Source organism: Tauraco erythrolophus, chromosome 17 (genome assembly GCF_009769465.1).
Source record: "Tauraco erythrolophus isolate bTauEry1 chromosome 17, bTauEry1.pri, whole genome shotgun sequence".
In the NCBI taxonomy this organism is placed as follows: domain Eukaryota; kingdom Metazoa; phylum Chordata; class Aves; order Musophagiformes; family Musophagidae; genus Tauraco; species Tauraco erythrolophus.
In genome coordinates, this window is record NC_141481.1 from 12426465 (window position 1) to 12438134 (window position 11670).

Sequence of the window (11670 nt, forward strand, 5' to 3'; positions counted from 1 at the left end):
GAAGGGAGGAGACCTGGCCCTTCCGTGGGGCAGGAGCCTGCCCGCTGCGCTGGCGGTGGGGAAAATGCGTGTCGTTGTCTTGGCCATGGCAGGTGGATTTGTAGAGTAGCGCGAAGGCCAACGGGAGAGCGGATTGCAAAGGGAGAGCGGCTGCGAGCGGAGCAGTTGGGAAGTGGATTCCCATTTTGTTCTGCTCCTCTCTGAGAAACTCGTCCCCTTTGGCAGTGGGGAGAGGGACATCGTTGTGGGCGGTGCTGGGAGGCATCCTGGGTTTAGAGGCGAAAGCCGGTGGTGCTCCTCCACCGTGACCAAGTGTGGGGGCGAAGCCTCCTCCCAGGTGCTGTGTGGACGTGGGGACCCCCACTCCGCTGGCTGCTCGCAGCCCTCCAGAGCTGTCCGTGTGCAATATTGGTGGCGGTGCCAGTCTCCCTGCGCTCCCCAGGGCTGCCAGTGCCAGCGTGAGACTCGAGTTTCTGACGTGGTTTGGTTGAATTAACACTGTGGCTGTTGGCAGAATCTGGGTTAGGAAAGATCCTGGGATTGTTTAATAAGTATTCCCCAAAACCTTTGAAGTTTTTTTCCTCTGAGATTTGGTATGTTGTGAGAAGGCTGGGGAAGGAGCATCCTGCTCTGCCTTTCTCCTTCCCACCGTCCTGAAGCCGATTTGGGCTGAAATCCAAAACTCCCCGGGAGCGGGAGGCGTTGGGCGGGTGCAAAGCAGGTCGTGGAGCCGAGGGGTTTGCCGGGGCTGTTGGGGTTCAGGCTTCCCTGCTCTAAAGCCTTCACTTTGGTTTGTTTGACTCGTTTGGTGAGCTGAGGAGAGATGTTCCGTATGTCGCGGTGTGGTGAGGGAGAGCTGGCCGGGGGAAGGAGGTGAGAAACGGGATGTTTGGTGTTGGAAGAGGTGGCGATGTCTCTTTTTAACCGCGCTGGCTGCAGAAGGGCTGTACCTGTGGGGGGACGGAGCGGGGGCTGAGAGGCTGTTTTGCGGAGCGATCCGTGTCCCAATTAAACATGAAATGTATTTCAGAGGCCCGTGTCCGTGTGGTTTTTGTCGACCAAAGTGCTTCTCGGTTCCGGAGGAGACCTGTCCTTCATCACCTCCCTCGAGGGCTTCTCCAGGAATCCAATAAGCTGCTGATTGCCGTTAATTAAGGCTGGATCCTGCATTAGGGGAGCAGGAGGGGGCAAGACCTGGTGGGGGGCTCCCTCTGAAACCCGCCGTATTCCCAGAGCTTTCCCTACCCGTTAGCCCCCTCCTCAGCCTCCTTTCCGGGGGTCGCGGCGGGCGGAACGCGGCCGGCGGGGCGCGGGAGGCGGCCGGAGCGGCGCGGCGGGTGCGCAGCGGCGGCTGCGGGGGGGGCGGCCCGGACGCTTGAGCGCGACGGACGGGCCGGTGCTTCCGGCGGGAGGCGTGCGGGGCCGGGGGAGCGCGCCGGGCCGGGCCCCGCCATGGGCATCCTGGAGAAGATCTCCGAGATCGAGAAGGAGATCGCCCGCACGCAGAAGAACAAAGGTCCGGGCCGGCGGGGGCACGGGGGCGGTCGGGGGCTGCGGTACCGGCGGGTACCGGGCGGGGCGGAGCGCTGAGGGGGTACGGGGGGGGGAGGATGGGCTGCCGGGTTTGGGAGGTGGTCTGGGCCGTGGGGGAGGCGCGATGCGGAGCGGTTCGTGAAGCTGGAGTGGGGTGCGGGGCACCAGGGGCTGGATCGGGGCGGTGGAGGGGGCTGGGGTGGGGGTACGGGGGTCTCGGGGGTCTGTGCATCCCGGTAGCCGCCCGTTCCCCGCGGTCGGTGCCCGTGCCCGTGGGAAGGGCGGTGCGCAGCCCCGGTGGCACCGCCGACTCTCCCGGGAGCCGGGCCGGGGACCCCGAGTGCTGCCGGTGCGGGGGGGCTGCTGGGGGCTTCAATTAAAATGCCTTTAATTAAAGAGGGGACCCGGGAGCAGAGCTCCCCCCGGGTTCTGCCGGAGCAGGTGCCCAGCGCCTGGCTGCTTCTGGAGCCTGTGGTGAATAATGGAAAAGAAAAATAATAAATCACATCATCTCGTGGGTTTCTTGCCCTTCCGTGTTACAAAGGGAGCTTCTGCAGAAACAGCTGCCTTCCTTTTTTCTGTATCAGGTGAAGAAGAGTAAGTCAGTAAAGTGCTTCCACGCACACAAGCTCCGAGTTAAACGCGTCTTTAAAACTTGACAAGAGCAGGGGAAAAAAAAAAAATCTCGCGTTTTTGGAGTGCAGAATGTAACCGGGTGTGAGGAGGGGCCTTTGCCGAGGAGCAGCTGTTCCCCCTGTGATCTCTCCCTCCTTAACTGGCTCCCTTCACCCGTTCATTCCTGCACCTGCTCTCTCTGGCTTGCTCCTTTTACTCGGGAATTTTTTGGCTGCTTATTTACCTCGAGTCTGACTTTCTGTGCAGGTTGCTAGAAGGTTTGCTCACAATGCCCAGTATTCCAGAAGGTTACAGAACAGCTGGGGGTAGCTCGTGTGTGTGTCAGTCGTTAAGATGTTGACCAAGATCCATAGTGTTTCTTTGAAGGAAGGTTCTTATTTTTCTGTAAGTGAATTATCAGCAACTTTCTGTCAACCACTTGTTGTGTTTGTGTTATTCCAGCCACTGAGTACCACCTTGGCCTGCTGAAGGCAAAGCTTGCAAAATACAGAGCTCAGTTGCTAGAACCCTCCAAATCGTCGGCCGCTAAAGGAGAAGGCTTCGATGTGATGAAATCTGGAGATGCCCGGGTGGCACTGATCGGTTTTCCTTCTGTGGGTAAGGTCAGTGAGTGTCTACGTTAACCACGTGTGTGTTTCCAGGTTTGTGGTTAGCAGTGGCTGTAAAGCAGATATCCATCTTCTCTTCGTCTTTCACCTTCTTGCCACGACGTAAGAGAAAATTTATGTACACTGAGAGTTAGAGCTGGGGGACATGCTCCTTCGTCTTGTGTGCAGTGCCCTGTGGCAACAGCCTGAAACTTGGTCTTGCCCAGCCACAGCACTGCTGAGAAAACAGGTGAGAGTCCAGGATTTACCTTCGCTCAGCGAAAGCGCTGTCTGTCCCATCACCGCTTCGGTCCCTGTGCCTGGAACAGCCACAACACGTTTTCCAAAAGCTGAGGAGCACTTTGGCGTTGCTTGTTTTGCCGAACATTTAGTGATGCTTTCATTTGTGTATCTCTAGTGATGCCGATCTCTTACATTTCAGTCCACGTTTCTGAGTTTAATGACCTCAACTGCCAGTGAAGCTGCGTCATATGAGTTCACAACCCTGACATGTATCCCAGGAGTCATAGAAGTAAGTAGGATTCTCCTCCCTTTGGCACAATAGTGGTGGTAAAGAAACCCAAATGTGTAAATGCGTCTGTTTACACTAGTTACACTCGTGCCACCACTAAGAAGCAGTGATATCCAAAGGTCTCTGCTGACTTCTGCTTTAAACTTTAGGAGGTCTCGAGTGCTTGTGGTGCCAGGTCTTCTGCAACCTGCAGTGCTGATTTAGCACTTCTCTAGGCGACATAACTCTTCAGGATTGACCGCCCGATCGGGGTTTCGTACGCTGCCGTTTGACTGACCAGAGCAATACGACGATTCTCAGCTGAATTTTTTATAAATGCTATTGGCGCCATTGACCAGATGGCTGGAAACCTTGACAGATTTGTTTTTAATGAAGCTTTGAAAGAGGCAATCTGTACTGTGATCAATTTGGAAAGAAAATACAACTACTCCTGCCCTTGAGGAGTTTTATTAGTGGTGGCCTGAGCATCCATCAGTAAAGCACATGATAAAGGGCATCAAACTGAAAAGTGTCCAAGAGTAATGAGAAAATGTGGGTCAGAACTGAAAGCAGAGTTAAATAGTGAAAGTGGCTGTATTGGTGTTAAAACGAACACAAATACTGTAACGCATCCAAAGGCAGCCATGAGCTGCATCAGTCGCTAAAGCCGTTACTGAGGACTTCACTGCCACGATAGCTTGAAAGCTGATGCCCCTGCAGATCTGATGAATGAAAGTCTCCCGTTATTTCTTGGCACCGAAAGCCCTGCAACACATCTGAATAGTTCTGATCCGTCTCAGTAAGAGATGGTGGCACGTGCTTGTTACAGTGCTTTCTCATTAAACCGAGAAAATAAGTAAATGGTGGGTTTTTTCTTTCCATTTCACCAGCTCGGGATAACGCTGCTCTGTTATCCTGGTGCTTTGTCAAACTGCAGCCATGTGATGCTTCAGGAGGTCAGGACCTAACGTACCGCAATATGTGGTGTTGAACGCAGCTTCTTGGGGAACTCTCTGGAGGTTGCCTCGACAAAACAGAGCCGTCAGCTTTGTGCAAAATTGTCCTGCTCTGTTGGGTTCGTTCAGTTCCACTCTCTACAGGCTTTGGACTCCAGCACGTGCTTGAGGCTTTTGAGGCAGCTCAGGTGCCCTGCACAAAGCTTTCTATCCATCTCTTTCCTTTTCAGTACAAAGGAGCCAATATTCAGCTGCTGGATCTGCCCGGAATCATCGAAGGAGCAGCACAAGGTTGGCTGATCACTTTGTTCATATAAAGCAGGGATTTGCCCTCAGCAGTGTACCCGAATGTCTCAAACGTTAGCGAGTTTCCTGGGCCAATAGTTCCCACGTTGGCTTTCCAAATTTTAGAGTCCTTGATCTTATGTGAGGCACGATTCTTATCCCTGAGCCCACGTAAGGTTCTATATGTAGCAGAAGGATGCTTTTCTGGAGGTGGGAGCCAAAGCAAGCCACTCACTTCTCACCTTCTTGCGTGAGTGTTATCTTGCTCATCTGTTTTCTGGTACAGAGGAAATCTAAAGAAAGATGCTAGAGAGGCGGAGGGGAAATCACAGCTAAACAGTAACCTCTTTTGACTAATTTCCTGAGTTCCTGCCAGTCCTCCCATGACTCCTGATTCTGGGAAGCGATGTTGGCTTTGTCCCTCTGCTTCATCATTGTCCAGATTGGCTGGTCTTGTCAGAAGATGCCTTAGGAAACTTTGGAAAATCTCCAGATGACTTTTTTTTATGTTTTTTGGAGGATCATGGCTTTATGGTGTCTCTGCTTTTTGACCAGCGAGTGTTTGTAACCTCTGCCCGAGCCCCCTGTTCTGGGTAAGCTGTCTCTGCTGCCTGGAGCTGCTACCATTGCACATATCTGGGGATGTCTGTCCTGCTGACAAAGAATGTCATTTCCACCTGTGCAGCCGTACTCAAACAGCTTCACACACACTAGTTCATGTAACCTGTGGTGGAGGGACCGCAGAAACGAGTATTTGTTAGGGCTTCTGCTGAATATAAGACAGTACGGATGGACCAGATACGCTCAGGGGCCCCTCAGCAGCTGACTACAGCCAGAACAACACTGCAGGATCTTTTTCCTTGCTTCCAAGCAGCTGTGCAGGGCAGAAGTCCCTGTCTCTCACAGAGCTCCTAGCTGGTTTCTCTTGCTGATGTATGGCCGGCTCCTCTTTTCTCAGGGAAAGGCAGAGGTCGGCAGGTGATAGCTGTGGCCAGGACAGCAGACGTTGTTATTATGATGCTGGATGCCACAAAGGGTGAAGTACAGAGGTGAGTGTGTGCTTCTGGGCACCTGGAGCTGTGGGGTGCTGGGCCGGGTTCAGGATTTCCCATATGCCTAGAAAACATGTCAGCTCCCTGAGATGTTGTGTCCCATGCATGATGAGGAACCAGTACTTAAGCAATTGAGTGTGAGATGGAGGTTGGTGCTGCATTAGAAGCATGCTGGCTAACTGGCTTGGGCCTGAAGGATTGTTCCCACAGGATGGCTGATAAGAAATGGGGATGTCAGCCTAGATTTCCACCACAGACTCTGTCCTGCACTAGCTGTGGTTTTTAGGTTGTAGTGAAGGCTTCTGGCAAGGCTGTATCAATATGATAGTCTCACAGGTACTAACGTGCAGTGTCCCTGCAGGGCCTTGCTGGAGAAAGAACTGGAATCTGTCGGAATCCGACTGAACAAAAGCAAACCAAATATCTACTTCAAGGTGAGGTTTCCTGGGCTGCCGCAAGTCCAGCTTGTGTCTGGCTGCCTGCTCAAAGCTGAGGTCACTGTGTGCTGCCCCTAGTGTTGGACAGGCTGAAGGGGGGTTGTGGATTTTGCAAACTGTTCTTAAGTTGCTTTATTGCCTCCCTGCAGCCGAAGAAGGGTGGAGGTATCTCCTTTAACTCAACGGTCACGTTGACTCAGTGCTCTGAGAAGCTGGTACAGCTCATCCTCCATGAATATAGTATCCTTTCCTAAAACGGGAGACCCTTAAGCCATCAGCAGCTTAGGAGTCAAGTGGTACCTGCTGTGGGACAGCCTCGCAGCGTCTTTGGTGGTTGCTGGGTTGAGGACAGGCTTTCACAAGCAGGCTCAGCCCGTTGGCTGACAGCAGCACGTAGATGTGTTGGGATTTTGGCCTTGACAAGGTTCACCTCAGAAATCTTCAATGCTGAGGTCCTCTTCAGAGAGGATTGTTCCCCTGATGAGTTCATTGATGTGATTGTAGGCAACAGGGTCTACATGCCGTGCCTCTACGTGAGTATCTCAGAAACAGCCTGCCTTCTGCCACACCGAGCATCTCCATTCTTTGCTGAAGGAAACGCTGGATCTTCCTGATTCCTAAAGCAGTAGCAATTCGGGGCTTAAGAGGTGGAAAGCACAGCTCAACAGGGAGCTTTTTAGAAGCTTTCCTTGTGTGGCTGTGCTGTGTGTGTGTTCCCTGTGCCCTCTGGTGGCTGCCTGCATTGGAGCAGCACCAGCTGTGGGTCCTGGTGGCATGGGATCTGCTCCCACGGTGCCAAGCCTCCCGTTCCGTGCTGCAGGCGCTGCACTTGAGTTTTCGCTGCTGGTCCCATGTGCCAGAGGTCACTTAGCAGCTCCGATAGCGACTGGGTCTGTAGTGAAGTCCAAGGTGCAGGAGAATGTGTTGCAAGTCATCCCAAAGGGAGAACTTTAAAAAGCCCAAACTTACATTTAGGCTTCTGAATTTTAACAGTTTGTTTTACTAAGAGCCTGACAGGATCTGAGTTTGTTTCGGATGGTGGAATTACCTTGTTATACCTACGTGTACATGTCTGTCTTCCTTGCAGTATTGTTGAATTGACTCCCTGAAGGGTGTGCTGGTTTTTTTTTTTCTTTTGACTTAGGTTTATAACAAGATTGACCAGATATCTATGGAGGAAGTGGATCGTCTTGCTCGGAGACCCCACAGTGTTGTAATCAGGTAGGAGCCTGTCACGCTGCCTGATGTGCTGGCCCAGATGGTGTGGTGGTTCATTTCATACCCCTTTCTCCAGCTTGCCCCAAGAAGGGACTTCTCCCAGGGCTGCCTGCAGCTGCTGGAGTGAGAAGCAGAGCTGCTGTGCAGCTTTTTCCAGGCTTCCTTCCCCTGGAGAGGCAGGCTGCTTGGCTTCTGCACGCTGTCTGCAGGCCAGAGTAAGCCAGTCTAGCTTGTTTCCTTAGAAGTGCTGATGTATCTGACTGGGGCTTTGCTGCTTCAAAGCTGCTTGCCCTTCTGGAAGCCCTGTTTATTTCACCTTGTGTTTTCCCTTTACTGGCCTCATTAAAGACCTTTCCCCTTGTTCTCTAGCACTTTAATAAGACATTTCACCTTGTTCTTCTGGATCACTAAATCACAACAGCAGTAAACACGGAAATGTTCCTGGTGTTTTGCAGCTGTGGCATGAAACTGAACTTGGACTACTTGCTGGAGAAGCTCTGGGAATACCTGGCACTTACCTGCATCTACACTAAGAAACGAGGACGTAAGTGACCATTAGCTGAACAGAAGGTTAGAAAGGCATGAAGGGCTGCTGCTGATCAAAGGCAGACGAGCTGCCAGTGGGGCTTGTTTACCTGACTGTCTCAGTGAGCTCTTATGTCTTGGAAAAGCTGCAGTTATGCTCTTCCTGACCAGCTTGCAGCTCTTGGGAAATGCTTTCTGTTCCATCTGATCCAGCTCTGCATGTATCCCACCACAGCCCTCCTATTTTCTCTGCACTAGAAGAGCTGAATTTTCATAAGAGTTTGCGTAATGTTATAAGGAAATAAAGTTTGCAAGTTCGCAGCTTTGTTCCTTACTATGCACGCTCTGTGATGGACTGTTCAGCCCATCACTACCCAGAAGAGGTCTCCTGTTGGAGCTGTGAGAGGTTTGGTGATTCCTGTGCCAGGCTCAGGAGTGCATTTGATCCTCCTTTTGCTTTCCAGTTCACTTGCAGCTTCTGTCGGTGATCAGACAAGACACGGCTGTAACTTGTTGCTGTTTAGTTGTGAACAGCTGTGACTCTGAACTTGGGTGGATGTGAGGAGATGGAGGAACTTTCAATGAGCTTGTTAAGCTAGGAAATTTGGGGGATTTTACAGGAAACTGCAGAGTGGTTTGGTTTTACTTGAGCAGGTGTGTTTTGACTTGGGTGGTTTTGTTTGTCCTAAGTTAAATATTTGGAATGGAGTTGAAGCAGGTGGATTGTTAGGAAGCTGTGGAGAGAAGTCGTGGGTAACTGTGCTTGTGGGTACTGGAGTGTCTACAGACCTGATTTGATGCTTTCAAGTACATGTTCTGTCTGGGAGCTGGCAAGTGTAACGGGAGGAGGAATTTGGGAGTAGTAAGCACAAGGCAATGTGAGATGATGTCAGCATATTAGAACACATTTGATGGAAATGTAATGCTTTTTTCCCCCCCTCCTGCTTCTCCACAGAGAGACCAGACTTTACAGATGCCATTATTCTACGGAAAGGGGCCTCTGTGGAGCACGTGGTAATTTCTCTGCATCTTTTACGTTAATCCTTGTCTGTAGAAGGCAGGTTCCTCTTGGAGCTTGCTATGATTTGTGCCTCATAAAGCCTGGGACATGTCAGTGCTTAGTTGGGCTTCTCCTTTTGTTACCTTTACTGTGATTCCAGCTGCCTCAGGTTGCTTTCCTCGCTGCTATGAAAGATTAGAAAAAAAAACTTAATGCAGACCGGTGAAAAAGCACATGGAAGCAGTGGAGTGGGGCTTTATGTGGTCTGGTGATTCCTATGTGTCTGTTCCATGTTCTTTCAAGTGCTGTTAACTGGCTCCTCAAGTCACTGGCGTAATTTCTGACAAAGACCTGAGTTGCTTCTAGTTCCTGGATATTGAGCAGGTCGTTTGCAAAGGGGTGTCATTGAACTGCCTCACATGCTGTCTGTCTGTCTTGCAGTGCCATCGAATTCACAGATCATTAGCCAGCCAGTTCAAATATGCTTTGGTGTGGGTAAGTGTTTAAATGAGATCCCTGTCCTCGAATGTCTCCGACTGGTCTTCTCCTAACCCTTCTCCCCCTCTTGTTTTCAAGGGGACAAGCACAAAATACAGCCCTCAAAGAGTGGGCTTAACCCATATGATGGAGCATGAAGATGTCATTCAGATCGTAAAGAAGTAACCCTCTTTGCTGGTGCCTGGCCTTGTCTTTAATCACTAGAATTGGAACTGACCACATAAAAGCAAAACAAAACAAACAAAAAAATAAAAAAAAAAGAAAAAAAAAGAAAAAGGGAGACGTGTTCCACAGCCAAGAAAGCAAGAAAGCTTCCATGAAGCTCCTTCTTTTGGAGAAAGGCAGAAAATGAGGCTACTGTACTTGCAGGTGGGGATGGGGAAGACGGGTTTCCATCTTGCAGCATTTCAGGCGAAGTGATGTTTCTTAAAAAAGGAGCCAGTTCCTCTAGGATACAGTTCCTGCAGCCAGCAACGTCCTGCCCCTAGCAGGGTTTGCACACGGATCTGTGTGTTAACCCACCAGTAGCTTGCTTAGCCAGTGGGAAGCTTATGGGTTTGTGTGAACGAATCTGGCCCTGTGCTTTGGGACAGGGAGGCCAGGGCTGAGACAACCTTGCTGATGCTTTGCTGTTTATCCGTTCACTTAATTTAAGCACTGATCTGAAACGGAAACAAAGTTCTCCCTCCCCTGCTCGCTGGACACATCTCTGCAGCTTTCATCGTTGGAGACTTTAGTCTCTGCATCTGAGACAAGCCCTGGTGAATTTGTAATGGTCCCACCTCAGTTGAAATTAAAACGTGGCACTCTGTGCCTCTCCTTGGCTCTGCAGTAGGGTTTGTAGGACATCCTGGTCCAACTGGTACTGGGAGAGGTGAGATACAAAACCTTGTTAACCAATGATTAACCTGGCTGAGCTGCAGCCAGGTACGATCAAAGAGCCGTGCGGTGCAGGGAGGATTCACTTCTGGCATACGACTCATCGAGGAGCTGTCTTGGGATGTCCTGCCCCTTAGTCCCCGGGAGTATTGCTGGGATACCTCCTCCTTTCTCAGTCATGCCCCTAGATTCCAGTAACAGCTCTTTGAGCTCAAGTACCATCCCATGCCATGGGTTTCACCCCAGCCCTGTTAAATATTGTTGCTTGTCTGGGTGTTTTTCATCAGAAATCTGGGATTTTTCTAATCATGCTTTTTCATCGAATACTGATGCTAAACTATTCAGAGTGCCTGATAGAGAACAGCTCTTTCCTTCTGGGATCAAGAGTTGCCAATAGCTTTTATTTTCTTTCCTCAAAAAAGGGTTCGGTGTGATGTGAGGACAGGTCTGATGGCAAACTTGTCTGAGCAGAGCTCCTTCCCTCTCCTTTGTGCTCCTCCCCACCCCTTGCAGACTGATCACGCAGAAATGGAAGGATTATTTTATTTGAGAAAATAAAAGTTGCTATTTCATGTGAACTGTAGGTGTCGGCCTGCAGTGGGTGGACGGTTTGGTGTGTTTCCTGACTCTCTTTTCTTCCCTTTGGCCACCTGAGGAATCCTGGTTGCTGTTGCAGGAGGTCATGGAGGGGAACGATTGTGAAGCAGCTACAAGAGGGCTCTGAGGCTGGAGAGGACTTGATGAGGTGTGATGGGAGATAAATAGATACTGTACACAATACCCAAGCTAAGAAGGTGACTTTGAACTCTATAAGTTCCCTTCCCTGTTGCTGGCTTTGTTCACAGCTGGAGCGCAGAGCAGATCCCGACCGCGGTGGCAGCCAGCGGAGAACGAGCTCCGAATGAGCCGCATTATGCCTGAGCTGGCTGCAGAAAGCGGGCGCTGCTCTGTCTGGATTGGGTGGGATGCTGTTCCAGCACATTAACTTGCCCTTTTAAATTTCCTGTGAAGGTTGCACAGGCAGCGTTGCCCACACAAAAGAGTTCCTTTGGTTTCATTTTGTCCCTGAGTTTTTTCTGACTTTTCACTCCAAACCCAGGAGCCTGCCAAGCCCCAGCACGCGACTGGGCATCCAGAACTGCTGACTGGGCTTTGTCCTTAGGTCATGTAGTGCCAGGGCTCGGGGAGGTGGTTGATGCTTGCGTCAGGCTGAAATGCACGGTATTACCTGCTAAAATGTGTCCTCAGTTAGTCAGGGCTTACCTCTCAGTGTGTTCAGGTTTCAGATTAACTAGTCTCACGTGCCATCGTTAAAAACCCCTCTGTCTAATTAGCCTTAATCTTCATTTGGGAAATTGGGCAGTTTATCCTGTTCAAAATGAACTGATACGTGATTAAATTTGGAATGGGCGTGAAAGAAAAATAGTTAAGCCAGGAGAAGCTAACTTATTTTTTTTAGTGAGAGTAGCTTTTTTGCCAGCACGTTTATAGCTGTATGTGAAAATGCATGCATTTAATTGCAGCGTTCATTCTTCCAGACGGCTTCCCTAATG

The 11670-nt window shown here is 50.6% G+C and overlaps 1 protein-coding gene across 1 annotated transcript; it reads left to right on the forward strand.

Annotated features, from left to right (window-relative positions):
- Positions 1-1439: 1439 nt before the first annotated feature.
- Positions 1440-9482, forward strand: DRG2 (developmentally regulated GTP binding protein 2). Its single transcript, XM_086622001.1, has 13 exons — positions 1440-1516; positions 2611-2771; positions 3199-3288; positions 4454-4514; positions 5467-5557; positions 5922-5994; positions 6147-6237; positions 6433-6530; positions 7142-7218; positions 7671-7759; positions 8696-8754; positions 9182-9235; positions 9317-9482. Exons 1-13 carry the CDS (start codon positions 1453-1455, stop codon positions 9401-9403), a joined length of 1095 nt encoding a protein of 364 aa, XP_086478127.1. The 5' UTR covers positions 1440-1452; the 3' UTR covers positions 9404-9482.
- Positions 9483-11670: the final 2188 nt, after the last annotated feature.